At 53.4% G+C, this 23,019-nt stretch overlaps 1 protein-coding gene across 1 annotated transcript; it reads right to left on the bottom strand.

Annotated features, from left to right (window-relative positions):
- Nucleotides 1-16,226: 16,226 nt before the first annotated feature.
- Nucleotides 16,227-17,666, bottom strand: HSPB1 (heat shock protein family B (small) member 1). Its single transcript, XM_077908152.1, has 3 exons — nt 17,160-17,666; nt 16,656-16,719; nt 16,227-16,546 (listed from the first exon to the last, which is right to left on the bottom strand). Exons 1-3 carry the CDS (start codon nt 17,524-17,526, stop codon nt 16,357-16,359), a joined length of 621 nt encoding a protein of 206 aa, XP_077764278.1. The 5' UTR covers nt 17,527-17,666; the 3' UTR covers nt 16,227-16,356.
- Between the last annotated feature and the right edge of the window lie 5,353 nt (nt 17,667-23,019).

The following is a 23,019-nucleotide window of genomic DNA, read 5'->3' on the forward strand; positions in this document are numbered from 1 at the left end:
TTGTACCTTTTGGGCCTCCAATGTTTTTCCTACAGAAAGGGCACCTTCAGGTGGATCTCTAAAAGCCTTACAGGGGTGGAGGGAGTATGATTTGTGAGAAGAACAGGGCTGAGTTAAATGATGGCTTCTTTTGGTCCTTGGGCAAATTACGAAACTTTTGAGCTTTGGGGTGTAGGTCTAAATGAAAATGGGATCACATGCCCGGCTGTGTCTCTCAGTGAGGCACCCAGTATTGTTGGAGGTCTCATGAAGTCTTAGATGAGGGGGTTCTTTGTGTTGAAAATGTTCATAAATAGTCTTGCGTTTTTAGTCCCTCTGAGGGGGTCAGGCACCTCCAGTTGGTGTGGCCTGAGCTCTTAGTAGTGCTGTTGCAGATGGCAGCTGTTACACTGCTCCCACCACGTGAATCATGTCCCTGGGTGTGGGGGTGTTCTGCTTTCTATAGGAAGGAAGAATGCCAGAGCAAAGGCTTTCTTCCATCAGCTTGGGTGTGTTCCAGCAAAGGGGTAGAGAGAGGCTGCAGGGCATTGAAAGGGGTGTGGCCTTTTAATTTTTTCAATCAGAATTCACATTTTAGGAATAATTTGTGTGACCCAGGGTTTTGCCATGTACTGGATGAATTAACTTCTCTTGGCTAATTTGTCACTCAGGACCACTCTAAGTGCCACTGCTGGCACAGCTGTGAACATAGAGGTGGCTGATGTGCCTAAGTTCCCACAGTGTCGGAGCTCCAGTGTTGGAGCCTCCTGAGCCTTGCCTACAAACACCAGGCTGCTTCAGCTCAGCTAGGAAACTAAGAAACTGAGCAGCAGCCATGTGGTGACAGCTCTTGCAGTGTGGGAGTTACTGAGGGTAGAGAGACATCAGACAATCTCTTACTCTCTTACCAACAGGACGGTACACACGTGGGCAGCATCAGAGCAGTGATGTAACAAATTCACCAAAGCTCATCAAAAAGAAGGGTGGCTGCTGGAAGTTGCTGATGTTGCACTCTTATTTCTTCTGTGTAACTTCCCATTATTTCTAAGTGCCCGGAATTTGACAGAAGACTGGAATTTGCCCAGAGTACTCCCACGTACATTTAATTTTCCTTTTTTTTTTTTTAAGATTTTATTTATTTATTCATGAGACACACACACAGAGAGGCAGAAACACAGACAGAGGGAGAAGCAGGCTCCATGCAGGGAGTCCGACGTGGGACTCGATCTTGGGACTCCCAAGATCACACCCTGGGCTGAAGGCAGACACTAAACCACTGAGCCACCCAGGGATCCCCATTTAAATTTCTCTTAAGATAAAATGTAATCTGTTGCTGTGTTTCCATCCAGTTTGGAAGAGTTCCCCTTAATGCAGTGGTTCTCAAACTTTGTAGGACTCCTTTTCACAACCGTAAAGAGCTTTTGTTTATGGGGGGGATGGATCAAAAACCAGAAATTAAAAATACTCGTCTAAAAAATTTAAACGGGATGCCTGGGTGGCTCAGTGGTTGAGCGCCTGCCTTTGGCTCAGGTTGTGATCCCGGGATCCAGGATCGAGTCCCGCATCACGCTCCCTGCGAGGATCCTGCTTCTCCTTTTGTCTATGTCTCTGCCTCTCAGTCTGTGTGTCTCGTGAATAAATAAATCTTTTTTAAAAATAAATAATTTAAAAACCCATTACATGTCGAGATAAGTAACAGTTTCAGGGACACCTGAGCATCCCAACTCTTGGTTTCGGCTCAGATTGTGATTTCAGAATTTTGAGCCTTGTGTGAGGTGCTGGGCATGGAGCCTGCTTAGGATTCTCTCTCCCTCTGTCCCTCTCATCCCTCTCCAAAAAAAAAAAAAAAAAAATTTTTTTTTTTTTTTTTTTTTTTAAGAAAAAGAATTCTGTGTTGTCGTCCTTGCCCCCCCCCGCCCCCCCCCAAAAAAAAGGGAAGAGGAGCATTATTTTGCAGCTTGGGTGATCTCTTCGTAGAAGTTAACTGGACTCAGTCCCTGCTACTGCACTCAATCCACTAAGATGCTTTTGAGCTGAAGCATTTGGAAAGAAAAAAACCTGGCATTGCAAGGATAAGTAGTTGGAGATGGATGGCTCTAAAGAGTTTAAGAAAGTTCTAATTCAGGAACTGAATGATGTCCCCATATTAGGCTCCAATGATTACGGCCTTCCTCTGCACTCCAGAATGTCAAGCTAACTGATACTGTGAAGCAATTAAACAGTGGTGATGGGTAAGGGGGAGGAGAGCAGTTAGGACTAGATTCACTCTGCTTGGTCATCCATAGAGTAGAATTCTCCATTCCCAGAACTTTGAGGGTGGGGTGGAAGGGCTGTCAAATGAGATTCAAAGTGGCAGGGGACTTTGAATGTAGCAAATACGTTGCTGTTGAGTGCCAGTGCAGTTTTCCTCTATTTATGTGTCATTACCACATGCATTGGCCTCTGTGCTGGTCAGCTGAAACTGCATGTTGACTCACATGCGCTGATCAGAGTGGCTAAGAATGGCAGCTACATCCTCCCGGGTGTACAGTTCTCAAAGCAAGCTTGGAGAAACAACCTGCTGAAAACTAGCTGGGTAACACTTCTCTGATTCTAGGATTTGACATTAAGTGGTAAGCCAGCCTAACCAGAACATTGAAATATGGTCTGCCAGCTTGCTAATTAGCCTCTGCTGGTTTGAATTCTCCAGTTCTGGTGTGGATCAGGATAAATGGTTTGAATCTGAATGGCCACAAACTCTATCCCTGATTAACAGGATTACCTGTGGTCAGTGAGTGGGTGGGGCAAAAGTGGCTGGGTTACAGTGACAAGAGTCTTTAGTACCAGGTCAAATTTGTTGGTATCTCATGTTTGTGTTCTGTCCACACCTGACAAGACAAATGAGTCTTTTTTTTTTTTTTTTTTATGATAGTCACACACACACAGAGAGAGGCAGAGACATAGGCAGAGGGAGAAGCAGGCTCCATGCACCGGGAGCCCGACATGGGATTCGATCCTGGGTCTCCAGGATCGCGCCCTGGACCAAAGGCAGGCACCAAACCACTGTGCCACCCAGGGATCCCCAAATGGGTCTTTAAGTAATAGTCTGAGATGGTACTCAGTTATCCCCCTGTGGGAGAGGAAAGTCAGGAATTGGGGAACACGATACGATTTTTTTTGTTTTTTTTATTTCAGTAGGTAGTGCAGACACATTAAAAATACAAGAGTGCAGTCTAAAACAGGTTTTTGTACTACCTTCGAGCTAACAATGTTTTCCACATTTTGAAAGGGTTGTAAAGAAGAGTGCAAAGGGACAGTGTGTTGCCTGTGAAACTTAAAATGTTTACCACCTGGCCAGTAGTTTGGCGACCCCTGGTTTATCAGTAACTCATTCTGTGATGCCCGTTTTCCAGCCACCCATTTCTCCTTCATAGAGGTAACCACTCCTCTGTTGGCTTGGTTTGAGAGAATGGAGTTGACTCTGGCTTTGAGATGGAAAGATTTCTGCTGCTTTTAAGCAGTAAGTGACCTTTGATCCATGAAAGGTTTTGCCTTGTGGTTTTTAAATAGGGTTAATTGAAATTTGGTGGTTTCTTGGGGACACCTGGGTGGCTCAGTGGTTGAGTGTCTGCCTTTGGCTCAGGGTGTGACCAGAGTCCCAGGATTGAGTCCCACATCGGGCTTCCTGCATGGAGCCTGCTTCTCCCTCTGCCTATGTCTCTGCCTCTCTCTGTGTGTCTTTCATGAATAAATAAAATCTTAAAAAAAGGGGGGGGGGTTCCAGTAGTAGCTCTCAAATTAGATTTAAGCCTGTTTTTTTTAAAGGGTAGCTAGGTGGTATAGGGTAGGGCATTTTACCCCTAACATTTTTGAGAAATTTCAAACAAAAGGTGGAAAGAATGGTACAGTGATAACCAAATACAATTGGTACTGCAGTTAACATTTTTATTTTAAAGATTTTATTTATTTATTCATGAGAGATGAGAGAGAGACAGAGACACAGGCAGAGGGAGAAGCAGGCTCCATGCACTGGGAGCCCGACGCGGGACTCGATCCCGGAACTCCAGGATCACGCCCTGGGCCGAAGGCAGGTGCTAAACCGCTGAGCCACCCAGAGATCCCCAACATTTTTTTTTAAAGATTTGTTTATTCATGAGAGACGGGAGAGAGGCAGAGAAACAGGCAGAGGGAGAAGCAGGCTCCTCGAGGGAGCCTGATGTGGGACTCGATTCTGGGATCACGACCTGAGCCAAAGGCAGACACCCAGTCACTGAGCATTTTGTTGCAGGTGTCCCAGCGTTTTGTCATGTTTGCTTTATATTTCTCTGTATCTTGTGGAACCCTTGAGAGTACTCAATGGAGAGTCTGCTTCTCCCCACCCCCAAAAAAGACCATCTCTTAAAGATGCCTAGTTTCTTGAAAAAGTCATTATCCTAAAGAAGGGGGAAAGAATAGAGACTAAAAAAAACCCTAATAATGAAATTATTAGGTTGAATCAATTAAATCCGAGCTAGTGGTGGGGAGAGGTGGCTAGAGCTATCAAAGGCATTCTGGGGGGGAAAAAAAAAAAAAGGCATTCTGGGGGCAATATACTCTATATTCATATCTCTCTTAAAAATAAGGATAGTCTCTCACATAATCACCTCATTATCAGGACACCTAAGAAAGTCCGTAATTCCCTGTCAACCTATTTTCAAATTGCCCCCCAGAATGCCTTTGTTTTAAGATTTTATTTATTCATGAGAGATACACACAGGCAGAAGGAGAAGCAGGCTTCCTGCAAGGAGTTCAATGTGGGACTCGATCCCAGATCCTGGGATCACACCCTGAGCTGAAGGCAGACAGTCCACCGCTGAGCCACCCAGGCATTCCCCCAGAATGTCTCGATAGCTCTAGCCACCTCTCCCCACCACTAGCTTGGATCTAATTGAATCATCCTAATAATTATTAGGTTTCTTTAGCCTCTATTCCTTCCCCCCCTTTTCTTTATAATGACCTTTTCAAGAAACCAGGCATCTTTAAGAGGTGGTCTTTTTTTGGGGGGGGGGAACAGACTGCTGAGTACAAAGCCTGATGCAGGGGCAGCCCCGGTGGCCCAGCGGTTTTGCACCGCCTTTGGCCCAGGGCGTGATCCTGGAGTCCCGGGATCAAGTCCCACATCGGGCTCCCTGTGTGGAGCCTGCTTCTCCCTCTGCCTGTGTTGTGTCTCTGCCTCTCTCTCTCTCTCTCCCTCTGTGTCTCTCATGAATAAATAAAATCTTTAAAGGGCGGGGGGAGCCTGATGCAGGGCTTAATCCGAGGACCCGGAATCCCTGGGTGGCTCAGTGGTTTGGCACCTGCCTTTGGCCCAGGGCATGATCCTGGAGCCCCGGGATCGAGTCCCACGTCAGGCTCCCGGCATGGAGCCTGCTTCTCCCTCTGCCTCTCTCTCTCTCTCATAAATAAATCTTTAAAAAAAAAAAAAATCCCAGGACCTTGGAGATCATGACCTGAGCTAAAGGCAGGTGCTTAACCTGTTGACTGAGCCACCCATGTGCCCCTTTAAGATTTTATTTTTATTTTTTAAAGATTTTATTTATTCATAAGAGATACACACAGAGAGAGACAGAGACACGGGCAGAGGGAGAAGCAGGCTCCATGCAGAGAGCCCTACGTGAGACTCGATCCCAGGTCTCCAGGATCACACCCTGGTGCTAAACCGCTGAGCCACCCAGGCTGCCCAAGATTTTATTTTTAAATAATCTCTACACCCACTGTGGGGCTTGAATTTACAACTCCAAGATTGAGAATTGCACTTTACCAACTGAGCCAGCCAGCAAGTCACCCTTCAAGAGACAGTCTTGTACAACGTCCAATGTTCTGGGTTTGTCTAGTTTCCTCGTGTCATTTAATTTGTTCCCCCTCCTGTTGGGGCACATTTTTGTCTTGGGTAAGACTTTCACTTTGCCCCTCCATCCAGTCTTTTCAGTGGTTTATGTCGAATTGAATTTGAAATGAATGGGAACCTGTCAGTGCTTTACTGGAAATCAGGTGATCTTAAGCAGTAGTCACCAACAGGGTCTTTTATGTGAACCCGTGAGGACTGAGCTGAAGGACAGACTAGAGAGAGTGCCTCCCATCCATGGGAACCAAATGTTTAGGGTCTTCCAAGCTAGGATATTTTGGCTCCTTAAAATCCTCTGCTGCCTCTCCTGGATGGAGAAAGTGTTAGATACGTGCTCAGACATTACTTGCTTTGACTTAGCAAGCCAGCACATGCACCCCACGCGGTGAGTCCTGGTGGTATGCAGCAGTTCTGCCCTATGCCTTGCGGAGGTGATGAAATGGCGTAGACCCTGCCGTGTTCCCAGGAGTTCTCAGAGACATGCAGGCATGTCTGAGAGGCTGCCTTCATACTGAATCTATCTACATCAGGAGAAAGAACCTTGACACAATCTTGTTTTAACACAACCTTGGTATTAGCTGGCTCTTCCCACAATGATGACAAGTTCTTCTACTTGCTGACTCTTGGGGACCAGAAGGGACATCATACCCTAGTACCTGTTTTTCACTTAGCCTGAAGCTATATTTTTAGGGATGGGGTTGTGATGGCTGGTAGGTTCCTTAAAGCCTGGTGGAAAATTCGTTTTGGGTACCATTGGGTTTGTTACCAAAGCCTTCTGAAAGGCCTTGCCTCCCCAAATATGGAGGTAAAATGTCATTATGGTTTACAGGTCTTTTTGCCTTCCCCATTTGGGACCTGCTCAGTTTTTAAAACATTTCTTTTGGGGAATGTTGTCCCAGTGAAAAGTTCTAGGTTGCAGAGGATTGGGTAGTGGGCAGACGAGGAGTGAAACATTCTCTTGCCCTAAATTAGGAGATAGCATTAGAAGTAGAGACAAGATAGATTTAGGAAATAGCTAGGTTACCCATATAAAGGATGAGCAGCTTATGGCTGGCTGCAAACATTTTTGGGCGAGTCCCTTCTATGTCATTTCCCCAAATTATATCCAGATCCCCAAGATCAAACAGTTACTACAGCCTACTACCGGGCGAAAGCAAAGGAGCAAGAATAATTACTCCCCACGGTATATGGGTTAGAACTTAAGGTTTCTTTAGCCTGCTGGTGACAGGGCCAAAATGAACCTGACAGCTAAAGAGAGCCCCCAGAAATGCATCATTGTCGACTGGACGGGTCCCTTCTGGGCCATTGTTTCGGGCTACCAAATGGTTTGCTGGGCTCTGGAGTCGGTGGTGGGGTGGGTGGTGGGTGTTCCCGCATCCACCCTGCCCGTAACCACCTAGGTGCTGTCCCCGCCGCCGGGCTCTGGAGTCGGTGGTGGTGGTGGTGGTGGTGGGGTGGGTGGTGGTGGGGTGGGTGGTGGGTGGTGGGTGGTGGGTGGTGGGTGTTCCCGCATCCACCCTGCCCGCAACCACCTAGGTGCTGTCCCGGCCGCCAGGCTCTGCGGCTGGCCCCGGTCCTGGCTTCAGCTCCTGCCCCCGGTTTCCGCAGGGTTCTGCGACATCCATGCTGGACCCAGACCTCTGGGCCGCCGCCCCGCGCCAACTCGTGTGGGAGCCCTGTCCGCGGGCTTCTCTCCGGTCACCTCCCACCCCAAACACCTGGGCCGCGCGGGCGAGCCTGCCTGAGGGCGCCGCACGACCCCCCGCACCCGCGAGTCGCGTGCTTCGGCCGAGCGTCCGTGCGCGTGCGCCCCGCAGGTGCTCGCCCCCACGCGTCCGCCGCGCGGCCACGGACGAGCAGCTTCCTGACGAGCCGGGCTCGCGAAGGTTCCAGGATCGGCCAGACACCCGGATGTGAGGCGGGCGGGACACGGCCCGCCTTCCCAGCTCGGACGGTGGCGAGAGCCAATCACAGCCTAGTCTGTCCCGCTCATCCAATGGTCGGCTTGTTGCTAGCCCGGCGCTGGGATCTGCCTGCGCGGCTGCCCGGCCGATTCGCTCCGACGGCGGGCCTCGGCCCTCGGTGCCGCCCTCCGCCAGCCCGCTCTCGCGCTCCGCGTGCGCACTGGTTACCCGGAGGAACTTGGTGGGGGCGCTGCGGGGCCTTGTGTCGCGGTCTGGGCCGGGGCCACGTCTCTGCGCGCTGTTCACCGCCGTGGTCGGTGGAGGGCGCGTGGAGGTGGGGGACGGGGGAAACAGGTCCTCAGGCTACAGCTTTCCCGCAGACCTCGGCCCTGCCCCTCAGTTTCTGAACAGCGGGCCCAACCTCAAGTGCCCCCAGCGGGTTTCCTATACTCTCTTATCTACGCAGCCGTCGCCCTGGCACCAACCCCCGGGGGCTGCATCTCCCCATAGTGCAGAGGAGGAAGCCGGGGCTCCTTACACCCTGCTTGATCCTCACCATATCCCAAAGGGCTCAGGGCAGGTGGCGACTCGGGTCTGTCACACGCTGGCCCGATGGCCCAGTAACCTGGCTGGCATCGGGATACATTGAAACTGCTCCTGCATCTCCTTGGCATCTCCTTGGCATTCAAGGCAGATCCAGCCTCACCTGCCGCGCCCCTCGCGCCCCTGAGGGAGTGCTGGTTCCACCCCTGAAGGCCCTCTCCCCCCACACCTCTGGACAGACGCCCCCAACTTTGGAACTGAATGGTGGCCGCCCAGGGTCAGCCCCAGAATCAGACGGCAGAAATATTAGGGAGCTCGGGCACCCCAATCTCTGCTCTAAACATAGAGTTAGTACAGCCTGAGGCCGGGGAGGGGAGGGGGTAGGTCAGCTTCAGCCAGGCTACCTGCTGTTGACACAGGGGAGATTTCTGTCCGCAGTGTCTGTCTTGTTCCAAAGGAAAGGGCTGTTGGGGGCAGTTTTGAATTCTCATCCTACCACATCCCAGTTATGTGGTGTAACTTCTCAAGTTCCTTAGCCTTTCAGACTGATAGTTTCAGTATCCGTAAGATGGGAATAACACAGTCTACCTCATAAAAATTGCCTCACGTTGACTGGTGTTTACTGTGTGGTTCAGGCTCTGTTTCAGAAACTTCAGTCACATTAATTCATATAATCCACTTGGCAGAGGAAGAAACCATGACTTAGTAACTTGCCCAGGGTCCCACAGCTACTAAGCTGCCCAATGAGGATTTGAACCCTGGGCAGTTTTGTCACTGTGGGAGAAAGCATAACCATAAGGCTCTGCTGCCTCTCAGCGGCATAGGGTTGCTATGAGGCTTTCATAAGCTAAGGAGTGATTGGCAGCTAGCAGGTGCCCAGGACATGCCTGTTGTGATAACAGAAACAGTGGTGAACACCTATGCAGCAGGGCGGAGCAGGGGCCCCAGCTCCGGGACTTGGCTGCCAGACCCTGCAAAGGCAGACACAGGGGTGGCAGCCAAGGGAGTGAGCTGGGTCCCCCAGATAGGATCTTCTGGGAGGCTTGAGAGTTCTCAGAAAGTGAAGCCCAGACCTAGAACTTAGGCAGAGATTCCTGAAGGTTCTGGGGTAGGCAGTGTTAGATATCCGAATGTCTCTGGAAGAGCACCAGGGGGCAGTCATTTACAAGTCCTGTCTCGGGGATCCCTGGGTGGCGCAGCGGTTTGGCGCCTGCCTTTGGCCCAGGGCGTGATCCTGGAGTCCCACCTCGGGCTCCCATGTCGGGCTCCCGGTGCATGGAGCCTGCATCTCCCTCTGCCTGTGTCTCTGCCTCTCTCTCTCTCTCTCTCTCTCTCTCTCTCTCTCTCTCTCTCTGTGTGTGACCATCATAAAAAAAAAAAAAAAAAAAAAAAACAAGTCCTGTCTGGGCCTGGGGGAAGAGAGGGGAAGATGGGGACAGCCAACCCCAGGGATCTTGCAGGGGGCAGTCAGGGCTTGCCTTGTCCCTGCTCCCTCCCCTTTGCAGGTGGGGCCTAGGCTAGGCTTCCTTTCCAAATTTGACCCGTACAACCCTAGGCCAGAGCTAGCAGGGCTTGCAGCCTGCTTGGTAGGGATTAGTTTCTCCTCCAGAACCTCTCAGACCCAGGGCCTTGGAGTGCCAGGACCCCTGCTGAAGGATTGGGGGCCACTCCCAGGGTTCAAGGCTTTCAGGCTGGTCACACTGTTCAGGCTCAGAGAAAGGGGTCTTCAGGATGTTCAGCAGGCCCACAGAGAGGATTGTAAAAGCATAGCTCACCCACCAGGGCTCAGAGAGGTGGGAGTGGGCTTCAGAGGGGGAGGGAGGCTCAATGAAGGAAGGGGGTGGGGTGAAGTGAGAAAGTACAGTGATGGGGGGTAGGGGTTCAGTGAAAATGGGAGAACTCTGGGCTGCCTGGGTGGCTCAGTCTGTGGAGCATCCAACTTGATTTTGGCTCATGTCATGATCTCATGGGTTGTTGGAGCCCATGGCTCTATGCTCAACATGGAGTCTGCTTGGTTTCTCTCCCTTTGTTCCTCTCTGCGCTTATGTGAGTGCTCGCTCTCTTTCTCAAATAAATAGAATCGTAAAAGAAAATGGGACAACTCTGAGAAAGGGGGTGGCTCAGAGAAGAGGGTTGAGGTTGGGAAGGGGGATGCAATGAGGGTTGGCTCTGAGTAAGGAGGTTCAATCAGAGAGGGACAGGGAAGAGCAACCAGGGCAGTGGGAGGTCAGAAGGGTCTTGGAGAGGGCTGAGAGAGGGTGTGATAACTCAGGGTGGGGGGCTTTGCGGAGAAGGCTCAGTGACCTCTGGTCATTCATTCACCTAAATAAATCTTCAACTACCCTGTCCCATTGTCCCACCAGCCTGAGCACACAGACTCAGCAGCCATTCTGGAGGAACTCTGAGAAAGACTTTCAGCCCCTCTTGTGGAGTGGGGCGGGGGGAGGGGGGACAATGTGAGAAGGAAAGGGTTACCCAGACCTGGCCTGCAGTCAGGACCAAGACTGAAGGCCTTCCCAATGCCAGGCCCTTGTTGGTCCTGCAGAGAGCTGTCCTTATATCCTTGGGCACCTCTGGGACTTGGGCCTTCCTACCATTGTTAGGAGACCCTGGGCAGCTGCCAGTCTTCATGCTTTTCCCTTGATTCCCATCCTGCAGAGGGCCGACAACAAGGCAAGAGAGGCCTCAGAGGTCACCCAGACCCCCAAATGGAAACTGAGCCCAGAGCATGGTGGATCCCAGACCATACCTTCAACAGGGGCAGAACTGGCCTCAGCCTGGTGATTTTCCTGCACAGAGTTGCTCCTGCCACCTCAATCCTGTCTTTAATCCAAGCCTTCCTGGTAGACTCTACCCTGTTCAGCCCAGGGGAGGGAGGAGGGATAGACTTTTCTGACTCTGAGGCAGCCTCTGGGCCACCAGTGCTGCATCTTGATCCAACCACTGCCACCACAGTTTGGACAGAGTGATGTACCAGGCCAGTATGTGTGCAAGCCTGGAAGGAAGGATGGAGGGGGTCATGATGCTGCAAGACTCCTTGCAGGGGTGGTGGGTTTTTCCCAGGGTCCCCAGACAACAAGACCCTTTCTCTCTGGATGTTGGGAGCTCTGGCTGGGCACTTCCTTTGCCTTCAGTCTACCCCTCAAAAAAGATGGGGATGGAGGTGCCTGGGTTGCTCAGTGGTTGAGCATCTGGCTTTGGCTCAGGCTCTCTCATCCTCCCACATCAGGCTCCCTCACAGGGAGCCTGCTTCTCCCTCTGCCTGTGTCTCTGCCTCTCTCTGTGTCTATCATGAATGAATAAATAAATAAAATCTTAAAAAAAAAAAGAAAAAGAAGAAGGGATCCCTGGGTGGTGCAGCGGTTTGGCGCCTGCCTGCCTTTGGCCCAGGGCGCCATCCTGGAGACCTGGGATCGAGTCCCACGTCGGGCTCCCGGTGCATGGAGCCTGCTTCTCCCTCTGCCTGTGTCTCTGCCTCTCTTTCTGTGTGTGTGTGACTATCATGAATAAATAAAAATTAAAAAAAAAAAAAGAAGAAGCCCATGAGGACATGGCTCATCCTTGGGATATAGAATCAGGTGCACACAGTGAAGTCCAAAGTCACCTGGCCGGGTGGAAGAGGTGGAGAGGACTTAGAGCCCTTAGCTAAGAGGATTGTGTCTGGGATGGAGATATTTCCCACGTGTATGTGCCCCCCCCCCCGCCCCGGAACCCTGCGCTCCTCAGGGCTGGCACACAGGGGCATTGTTTGGTGGACAGACAGTACATATTTTGGGGTGAGGGGCCCATGCTTGGCCACTTTCCTGTTTCTGGGAGGGCAGCATGGGGGTGGGGCTTAACCCCCATTTCACCAGGCCCAGTGCCAGATCCTGTCTAAGACCAGCCTAGGCTTGCCTTCACCCATACAGCTTCTTCCCTGCTTTGGTCCTGAGCTGGCAGCTTATTGCTGCTATACAAGTCTGGGCCAGAGGCCAAGTCTGAGCTCCAGGGCTGTCCCAAATCCCCAGGTCCCACTGTGTGTATGGGGGGTGGGCAGGGGAGGGAGGTGTAGGGGAATCCAGGGTAAACTGAGCAGACAAGACCCTCACCATCCTGATCCCTGCCCAGACTTAGGCTCTGCCAGGGTGGAATAGTGCTTGGGTGGCTGTCAACAGACCAGGGGGTCTGGGGTGTCTTACCCCATGGCCAGTCCCTGGGCAGGGTTTCCAGTCCCGCCTGACCCTCCTCTCCTTTCTTTGCTTGGTTGCCCTTACCCCATCACAGAGGCGCTCTGACCATGCCCTTTGGACCCAGCACTAGGGACCTCTGCAGCCACTGTCCAGGAGCTTTTGCTTCCCACACCACCCTCTCCACAGAGCAGTCTGTGCCTGGCAAACTCTCGGTGGTAGCAGGAAGATGATGCTCCCTGGAAACAATTCACTCCTCCAGCAGCAGAGGTCTAGGGTCTGTCCAACCTTGCAGAGACAGGTCAGCAAGCCCTGGGCAGAGAGCCATGATAATCCAGGGCTCAGGGCCTCAGCAGATCCCTGTCTTCCCCTGCCCCCTGCACCCCCACATCCCAGTCTGTCACCCCACACCTGACCTCCTTTCCCCTCTCCCCTTTCCCTGGCAGTACCCATGCCCAAAACGCCTCAGCAGCACATCCTCCCCTGCCTCTTGACTGGTTCCTCTACCCACTCTCTAAGATCTGGACCCTTATTTATTTATTCTTATTTATTTATTTATTTATTTATTTATTAGATTTTATTTATTTATTCATGAGAGACAGAGACAGAGAGAGAGGCAGAGACACAGGCAGAGGGAGAAGCAGGCTTCATTCCAGAAGGAGAAGCAGGCTTCATTCCATGCGGGGAGCCTGATGTGGGACTCCGTCCCGGGTCTCCAGGACCACACCCTGGGCTGAAGGCAGAGCTAAACCGCTGAGCCACCCGGGCTGCCCTGAACCTTTTTTTTTTTTTTTTTTTTTTTTGAGATTTTATTTATTTATTCATGAGAGACACAGAGGGAGAGAGAGGCAGAGACACAGGCAGAGGGAGAAGCAGGCTCCATGCAGGGAGCCCGACGTGGGACTCGATCCCAGGACTCCAGGATCACGCCCCGGGGTTAAAGGCAGTTGCTAAACTGCTGAGCCACCCAGGCTGCCCAGGACCCTTATTTTTAAAGCGGGGATGCTGGGGTAGCCTGCATTTAGCATGGCTGTCAGTGCACAGCCCCCACCTGAGACTGGTCCCACCCACCCCCCTCACTTGCCCTCTTGCTCTTCCTCCAGCCTGCCAGCCCTGGCCCATACCATTCCCACTTGCCTGTCCAAGGGTCATTTCTGGAAATCTTTCTTACTCCAAGATGCCACAGGATGTCCCACCCTCTTGCTAATGGCATAATGCTGCTGGTCACTGAGCTGTTTCCTCTATTTGGCCCCTTGAGCAGGGACTGGAACTGGGCTGGGTGCCAGGCCAAGAGGAAGTGCAACAGGGAGGGCAAATTTCACAACTGCAAGGGAGAGAGAAAAGGAGAGACCCAGGGTTGGGCCTGGAACTGAGGATGGCTTGTGTACTTCACAGATCCTTAGGGAAGCCAGAGCCAGTGCAGTGTGCCCAGCAGCCACAGGCACTTGAGGTCCTCAAAGAAGCCTTAGTCATCAGCCTGGAGCACAGAGTATTGCCCCTCAGATACTCTTCACCTGGGCACTTGGATTACTCAGTGGCTGAGCATCTACCTTTGGCTCAGGTTGTGATCCTGGACTCCATCCTGGGATGGAGTCCTGAATTGGGTTCCCTGGAGGGATCCTGCTTCTCCCTCTGCCTATGTCTCTGCCTCTCTCTGTGTGTGTCTCTCATGAATAAATAATCTTAAAAAAAAAACATACCCTTCAGCTGAGTGATCTAGGCCAAAGTCTTGAGTCTGCAGACCTGAAGGACATCAGAGGCCTATAGAGAGGCACCCGCGGAAAGGCCCGGAGAAGTTTAGAACTGTTCCTGCCCCACAGCAGTGCAGGGACTCACCAGGTGTGCCCATCCTGATCCTCCAAGACCTCAAAGCCGTTGTCCTTGGACTCACTCCTATGATAGGCACTGACAGCCTCCTGAGCGCTGACCCCTACCTGTCCCAGGCTGTGTCCCTGGCTCCCTGCAGGTCACTTGCAGCCTGGCTCCCTTGAGCGGGGTTGGAGGGGAGAGGGGGTGGGGAGTGCTGCATCCCAGTCCTCTTCCTGTGGTCCCATCAAGTCTCTTTCAGAAGCACTTAGAGCTTTACATATGGAACACTTCAACATCCCTCCCCTCTCCAGTCTTCCTGTTAGATATAACCCTCCCCTCCACTGCCAGTGGCCACACTGATGTCCCTCTGCCCCTCTAGGACTAGCTGCATGGACCTCGGCAAGTCTGTTTACTTTGAGGCTCTCTTTTGCCCAGGTGTTAGGCAGGATTTACACCTCTTCGCAGACTTGATGTGAGGATTACCTTGTCAAAGGCTTGGCGTCAGTTTTCCCACACTTCCAGAGCACTGGCAGACGAGCTGGCAGCCTTGCTATTGCTCGCTCTGATCTGACAAGACTGACAAGATGGGAGGAGGCAGTCACACCCTTGCAGGCCAGGACCATCTTGTTGCCAGCCAGCAAGGAGCTGGCGAGCAGAGCAAGGGTGAGTCCTAGACAGACTGATTCAGCTGTGACCGCAGGAATGTGGGCGTGTCCAGGAGACACCTGAGATGTGGCATGTCTGTTGTCAGGGAGGAGGATAGCAGATTTAGGAGACAGGAGCTCAGGAAATGAATGGTGGTAGGGCTGGAGAGACTGGGCAGTGCCCTGGCCTGTAGGCCCAGACCTGCGCTGCCAGCTGGGCCAGCACACCCCTTGTTCCATGTGTTTATTTCCCTTGTTGGCCTCCCTCCAGGCCCAGGGAGGCCTCTGAAGGCTGGGACCTGCTTTGGCTTCCTGCCTGCTCCAGATTGTGGTATCTCAAGGGTGCCCACACCAGGGAGTGGAAATTAAGAAGCTGGGCGGTGTTGAGGGTGCCTCGTGCGTGGCTCTTCCTTACAGGGTGCTGCTTCTCTCAGAGACCCTAGGAAAGTAGGGCTGTGGGCTTAGAAAAGAATGTCATGGTGTCTTGCCGAAGCTTCAGGCTCTGTGACCTTAGTAGGTGGAGATGGAGTAGAGATGGTGATCTCTCAAGCTCTTAGGGACCAGAGACTTTGTTCTTTTTTTTTTTTTTTTTTTTTTTGAGACTTTGTTCTAAAGCCCCTATCTGCTCTACCCCTCCTTCAGGTCCCTCCAAACCCTCCTTGGGCCAGATGAGAGGGTGGTGGGTAGGATGAAGGCAAAGGAGAGGACCTAGGTAGGTGTGACTTCCTACCTGTGCTAATCTTCCCTGTCAGGGTCTTTGCTTCTCTTCCACCAAAACCTTGGCCCCCTGCCCTCACTCTCTGCAGAATGCCCTTGACCCTAGAGTCCCGGCCTCATCCTGCATGCATGAGCAATGGGAGCTGGAACACGGCCACTCTCCTCTCAGAAAGTCACCTGGAAGGCCATACCTCCCATGCCTTCTACATGGTCCTGCCCCTCTATGGGAGAAGAGTGAAATCTCAAATTCAGTGAGCAAGGGACTCCAAGCTCCTAAGAAGCTCCCCCACCCCCGGCCCTGCTCTGTCCCCCTGTACCTGAGTCCAGTCTAGGGGTCCCCAAGTGCCCAGGTGTGGGCCAGCCACCTCTCCTGGTTTCCCCTATCATTGCTGGTTATGATCATTGCTTCTCTCTTAACGAACGGACTCCAGGCTAGAGAGCTGGGGTATGCCCTTGCCGTACATCACTGTACCCACAGGGCCTAGCATGGGGCTTGGCACACACACAGAGTAGGCTCTCAGCAAAGGTGATCAATGTGTGAGCCAGTAAACGGCACCAACCCCCAAGGCCTCCACAAACACCAGGATCTGAAGCAGTGGCGGGCAGTTGCTTTGAACTTTATTTGAGAAAAACAAAAGGTAAATGTATCAAAAGAGCATACAGGTTAGTGTGCAGGGACGGTCAGTGATGGCTACTGAGGTGAGGATGTGGGCTAAGCAGGGCTAAGGCCTTTACTTGGCTCCAGACTGCTCCGACTTTCCAGCTTCTGGGCCCCCAATCTGGGCACGTGCCTCGAAGGTGACGGGAATAGTGATTTCTGCCGACTGGGTGGCTGGCTTGGGCATGGGAGCCTCCACCGTGAGAGTGCCCTCAGGGGACAGGGAGGAGGAGACCAGGGTAGGATCCACACCAGGGGGCAGGCTAGACAGGTAGAGAGGGAGAGCAAGAGTTACACACCTGTGCCGTACTGCTGCCCACCCCCTCCCCCCGCCACTCCCTGCATCCCCCTCCGTCTGGGGCCAAGACTCACGTGTATTTTCGAGTGAAGCAGCGGGAGATGTAGCCATGCTCATCCTGCCTCTCTTCGTGCTTGCCTGGGGGTGGGAAGGGAGGAGAATGAGGTCAGAAGCTTCTGGGAGGAGCCCCCCCAAACCTACACACGCCCCAGGGGGCGGTCTGACCGCTTCAGGACCCCTCAGAAGCTTCTGGAAAGTTGGGTTCAGTGTTTTGGAGGGTGGAGTGGGGTGGGGCTCGGCGCGGCGCCAAGAAAGCGCACACGCCCCTCCGCGGACCGAGGCTTAGGGACAGGGAGTAGGGACAGCACCAGGGAGACCTGGTCATTTGGGGGCGGGGCTGTGGGGGGGTCTCCGCTGGAAGGGGGCGTTTCTTCCCTCACTAGAGCGTTTTTCGGGCCAGAGGGGCGCTGAGTCCCAAGTCTTCCGGGTCCCGGGTGGAGTTTCCCTGCCCAGTTCCCCGCCCCAAGCCGGGTCCGCGCAGGCCGGGGGGGGCCGGGGGGTGGGGGTGGGGGGCTCACCAGTTATCTCCACCACGCCGTCCTTCGTCTTGACCGTCAGCTCCTCGGGGGCGAAGTGGTTGACGTCCAGGGACACGCGCCAGCGGTCGGCCGTCTGCCGGATCTCCGACACGCCGCTGCTGAGCTGCCGGCTGAGCGCGCGGCTGTAGGCGGGCGCGGCGGCCGCGGCGGGGCCCTCGACCGCGGGGGGGATCGGGCGCACGTAGCCCGGCCAGCCGCTGTGGCCGAACCACTGCGCCCACTCCTCCGGCAGCCGGGGCAGCCCGAAGGCCTGGTCGAAGAGGCGGCTGTGGGCCGGGTACCAGTCGCGGAAAGGGTCCCAGCTGGGGCTCCGCAGGAGCGAGAAGGGCACTCGGCGCTCGGTCATGCTGGCTCGGCTCCGCGCGTCTGCCTGAAGCTTAGAGAAGTGCGGGGCGTCGGGCCCGCAGCGCTTTTATGCGTCTCCAGCCGGGTATTTTTAGCAGGCGGTGTTTCAGGTCTCTATTAAAGGCAATGACGGGCTGGGGGCAGCCCCTCCCCCTGCATTCCTCCCCCTGCACTCGGGGCGGGGGCGGGCCGCGGAAGGCCCTGCCCACATCTGGAACCTTCTCTTGTTCCAGAAAACAAATGACTGGAGCACTGGTGCTGGTGCAGTGCCCACAGCCCGGCGCTCGCCGGCCTGGGCGCAAAACCCCTGGGCCGCGGCTGGTGGACAGTCCCATCCTTTTTGTCCGCAGAACAAAGCCCAGGGAAGCCGGGCTGCTTGTCCCAGACCACATGTATCTAGAAGTGACAGAGCCAGGATTTGAACCACAGGCGTCCCTGAAATAATGTCTTAAAAAGCAGTCTGGTGTTGCAGATAAGAGTGTGGGCTCTGGAACCAGACTGATCTGACTTCACATCCTGTTCTGCCACTAATGGAATGAACTTGTGCAAGTTAGACTCTAGGCCTTGGTTTCCTCATCTGGAAAATGGAGATGATGATGATGATGATGATAGTAATAAAAATGCTTGCATCATTGGGGTGATGTGAGGATTCAGCAACTTTATGCAAGTAAAGACTTTATTTAGTCCAGCGCCTGCTAATTGTTCACTATTGTTATGTTATCTATGTGCAATTAAAAGGGCTGGGGAAGGAGGAAAGAGAATGTGTACGTATCCCTGTTGCAGGGACAGTGACCCAGGTCAGAAGCCCTGTGCTAAGAGGGCATCAGGAGGCAGGTTGTTGTTGAATCCCCCCATATGTCTGTTGTTCCTTGAGGAGCCCTGGACAGGGAACTTGTGAGGCAGTAACCATGGATCTAGCCTGGGCTTTGCTATTGACCTGTGATTTGGGACAAGGCCTCTTCTTTCTCTAGATCTCCGTTCCCCGTTTTGCAGAGGATGATGTCCAAGTCCCTTTTGTTTATGATTCGCACAGGACCAAGGGAAGGAGAGCTCCAGGCAGTACAGTTCACTCAAATTTGCTTGGAGCCCGAGGCCTGCTCCTTGACCCCCAACCTCCTGTCCGACCACCTGTGAGATCCAGGCCCAGATCTCCCACCTCTGAGAAAGGGTGCTGCACATAGGCTTCTGCCATGATCCTGACATTCCCTCCTTCCCTTTGCAGGCATGAGCCCCCCTCCAGTCTTCCTTCTCCTGCTTTACACCATTATCCCTCTTTTTGAAATGAGGAAATTAGTTCAAGGAGATACAGTGAGTAGTGCACTGTCTCCTATAAGACACCAGCAGAGTAATCCTCTTGCCTATCTAGTGCCAGGGGCTCTTACCCTCATAGCACCCCCACCTTGGAGTCCTCCACGTTCTTTCTTTTTTAGATTTTATTTATTTATTCATGAGACACAGAGAGAGAGAGAGAGAGAGACAGAGACATAGGCAGAGGGAGAAGCAGGCTCCCGGTGGGGAGCCTGATGCAGGACTCGATTCTAGGACCCCGGGATCACAACCTGAACCAAAGACAGATGCTCAACCACTAAGACACCCAGGCACCCCTACTTACTTTCTTTCTGAGGCCCACTTTGCTTACTGCCCCTTTCCCAGGGCTGGGCTGATGCTGAACCCCCACCAGTTTATAGGGGGCCTTGCCCTGCCCAGGACACCTGAGAATCTAAAAGCCAGACTCCAGCCACTCCTTCATGAGCTGGGGGTAGCAACAAATCTCATGCCTTCTCGGTGTCTGTTTCCTCTTCAAAAGGAAGCTCCTGGATGCTCTTTTTTCTTCCTTTCTCTTTTCTTTTCTTCTTTCTTTCTCTTTCTCTTTTCTTTTCTTTTTTTTTTTTTTTCTTTCTAGCTATTGGCTGCCCCCCACCAAAGGGTCTCAGCTTCAGCAAGTCCCAGGCCTTCCTTCCCTGGCACTCCCAGCTCCACCCATTCCCAGCTCTATAAAGCCGAGGTGAGGTCAGGAGCCAGGGAGGGCCCTCATCTGCCCCTGCTTGCCCACCTTGGCCCAGACTGGAGTCCAGGAGCCCCACCCTACAGGAGCTGTCAGGTGTGGTCATGGATGCTTTCAAGTGTGGTTCCTTCAGGCCCAGCCACGCTTTTGGTGGGGGCTGCTGGGCTGTCTTGCCTGTCAACCCTTTGTAGACAGAGGCTCCCTTTGTAGTTCCCTGCATCTTGCCTGAAGCCAAGGCAGAGAGGGTCCATTCCTGCTGCCTCAGCCAGGGAAGTTGTGTAAACCAGGGCCCAACAGCTCCCAGCTGTCTGCCCATGGTGGGTGGGGGAAGAAGGACTGAGACTTCATATCCATCTTCACTGGGTCAGTTCTTGGGGGACCCTGCCAATCACAAGGGAGGGGACATGGGTAGCTCTGGGTGATGGTAAGAGGGGGTAGGGTTGCAGGAAAAACTGGGTTTTGGAGTCAAGGCTGGGTTTGAACTTGGGTGCTGCTGTTCACTGGCCTGCTGACCTCCCTGAGCCTGCTGTCCCCATCTACAAAAACGTGGGTAGTAATAATGCACTCATCTTTCCGGGTTGTGGTGAATCTCAAATGCAGTTATGTGTGGGAAGTGCCTGGTGCTCAGTAAGTGTTCATCTTTATTAAGGAAAAAGAGCCTTTAATTTTGGATGCTGAGACTTAGGCTAATAAGAATTACCCAGTTGTATGCACTTTATAGCAAGTCCAAGTATCTTATCAGAGTCCCATTTCTGAGATGAGAAAACTGAGTTGGAATTCCTGCAAGGTCACAAAGTTGGTAAGGGGGTGGAGGGATCAGATCTTGAGCCTCCTGACTCTCTGTGAGCAGAGGAGAGATTTGCTAAGCAGTCTGGGGAGGGCTGTAGGCTGTGGGCTGGTGGGCACAGGGGGAGGTGTGTAGTCAAGGGGCGGGGAAGGTTGGGCCAGCCTCTCTGGAGTCCCTTGGCTGTGACCAGGCACCCCTGTCCCCCAGGGCACAGAGCAAGAGGAGCAAGAGCTGGATGTCAGCCCCCACTTGCCCACCTGCCGAAGTGTTCTTTGACAATCTTCCACTCTATCATTCTGGGCACTGAGCTGCCAGGGCTAGTTTTTCTGGAATTAAGAGGACAACTCCACCTCCAGGGATTTCCCAGTAGCTACAGGGGCAGTGGGGGGAAGGGAAAAGGCGAGTCTGGGATTCCTTGATCAGAGGGGCTCCTCCCCTCATCCCTAGCCCCCAAATCTCCCGTACTCTGCAGCAGCCTGTGACCAGCCTCCGAGTCTCCTCACCTGGCACTGAGCCCAAGGTCTTGGCCACACTAGCCACACCTTTGAAAGGCCTTTGCCAACTTCGGCTGAGTCAGCCCCTCCCTCCCTGGCTTAGCCTCAGAGAAAGCGCGAGAGCCTTCAGGCAGCTGCTGGAGCTCCCTGGAGAGACCTGACAGCTGATGGATTGTGCCAGTCAGTGGGCTTACTGGGAATTAAAAATGTGGGCAGAAGTAATTAGAGCACATGGGGGTGGGGGGCACCGGATCTTTCTGGAAGCATCTAGACACTGCCTCTCTGGAAGTCCCTCTCTGGCCTGCACATCCACTAAGCTTCTGGCTAGCCTTGGGTGTCATCTCACTCCTTTCATCACTGAAGGGAAGCCAAGGAGGCATCATGGGGGGAGCCAGGGATCCATTCTCTGGCCCCTCCTGCCCTGCTGTCTAGCAGAAAGAATATGTCTAGCTTGGGAGTCTGGGGACCTGCATGTCTCTGGCTCTGTGACCTTGGCCAGGAGCCGGCTCCCGTGACTCATTTTCTTCATCTGTACAATGAGACCATTGGACTGGATGTTCTCGAAGGCTCTTTCCAGAGTGTTGAATCAGGTTTCTCCTCCACTTGCCCTCACTCCCCCCAGGCCGTCTGCACAGCCTGCTCTGCCATCTAATACTGCTAGAGGGGGAGTGTGTATGGTGAGTGGAGGGGGGGGATGAGGGAGGACCTGGCATCCCCTGTGGTGTCTGCGGGGGGGTGGGAAGCCCTAAGGCTGGGACACTCTCAACATCTTGGATGTCCTTGAGCAGAGAGGGGCCTAGAGAAGGAAGGACGGTGGGGGTGCCTGGTGGTAGGGCTGGGTTTGCTGAATATACCCTCAGCCGAGAAGCCCGTGGGAGGCTAGGGGGCTTCCAAGAGCATCTCAGAGAGGCAGGGGATGGGAGATGCTTGCTGGGACACCCGTATGCACTTGTGGCTTGCTACCCTGGGTCTGGGGCTGCAGGAAACCAATTAAGGAGAAGAGAAAATATCTAAAAGGACGCAGCAAGCCCTGCCCAGCTAGAGTCTCGGCTGCGGTGTCTATCAGGAGGGGAAGGACAGAGGGGTCCCTAAGGCCCCCAACTAGAGAGACACCAGGAGAGGACCAAGGACACCCCAGAGGCCCACATCCTGGGAAGCTTCCCCCACACGCATGCCCCATCCCCCCACCCCTGGCTACCAGAGTTTCCTGTTTTCCTGCTTGCCTTCCTGGAGATATTTTTCCCTTTTCCCAAGGTTAGAAGAAAGTTCAGGCTGAACTCCCAGTCCGTGGGAGGGCAAGGGCTTGGTACTCTCCCCATCCTTCCCCCAGGGAGGCAGGGGGTGGACACTGCTTCCCCAAGTAGCCAGGATGGGCACTGAGGACACGAGCTTGGAGTTTCCAGGCTGACATGGACCCTCCCCCAGGGCTCTCTCCCTCTCACTTCCAGCCTGTTCTGCGCCACTCCTGGCCCGCCACCCACAGGCAATTTTCCTCCTCTCTTTCGCCCTCTAGTGTCTATCTGCCACCATCACACCTTGCCTTTGGTACCTCCCCTCCCCCAAGGTTTCTGGACCGCCTCACTCCTGGCTCCCAGGTTCACTTCTTTGCTCATTTGACAGACATCTCAAGGGTGCCTGTTTAGGGGAGGCAGAGGCCAAGAAGGCATGGCCTGGGCTCCAGAGACTCAGATTTAGGGAGAGATCAACAAATAAGCCAAAAAAAGAGCTTGGGGCCCTAAAGGCAGGGACAAAGCCAAAAGAGCTGGAGGGACCCCTGGGTGAGAGTCGCCACTGCAGCTGGGGATCAGGAAGGCTCCTTGGAGTAGGAGGCAGCTGAGTTAGGTCTTGGACCATGAGCTCACTGGAACTTTTGGAGATGGAGAGGTCATGCATGGAGGGCCCAAGGAGGCAGGTCAGCTGTATTGGTGTCAAGGACAATGATGGGAAAGGAAGTGGTGGTGTTCAAAGCCCCCAGAGTGTTTAGGCTGAAAGGAAAGTCTTCCTGGGTCCCTGGTTTTCCTCCCCACTAAGCTGTGTGCTCTGCTGCTGCATTGAGGCAGGGGGATGGATGCACGGGGCTCTGGCTCCTTGGTGCCAGATCTTCTCTCTGGGATAGAGTCTGCACCCCTCTCACTTCTTGGAGGGAAGGACCCCAGGACCTTATGCCCTCCCCACACTCCCCAGGTGCCCAAATCCACAGAGGCCTGA

The sequence above is a fragment of the Canis aureus genome, chromosome 8 (genome assembly GCF_053574225.1).
Source record: "Canis aureus isolate CA01 chromosome 8, VMU_Caureus_v.1.0, whole genome shotgun sequence".
NCBI classification, from domain to species: Eukaryota; Metazoa; Chordata; class Mammalia; order Carnivora; family Canidae; genus Canis; species Canis aureus.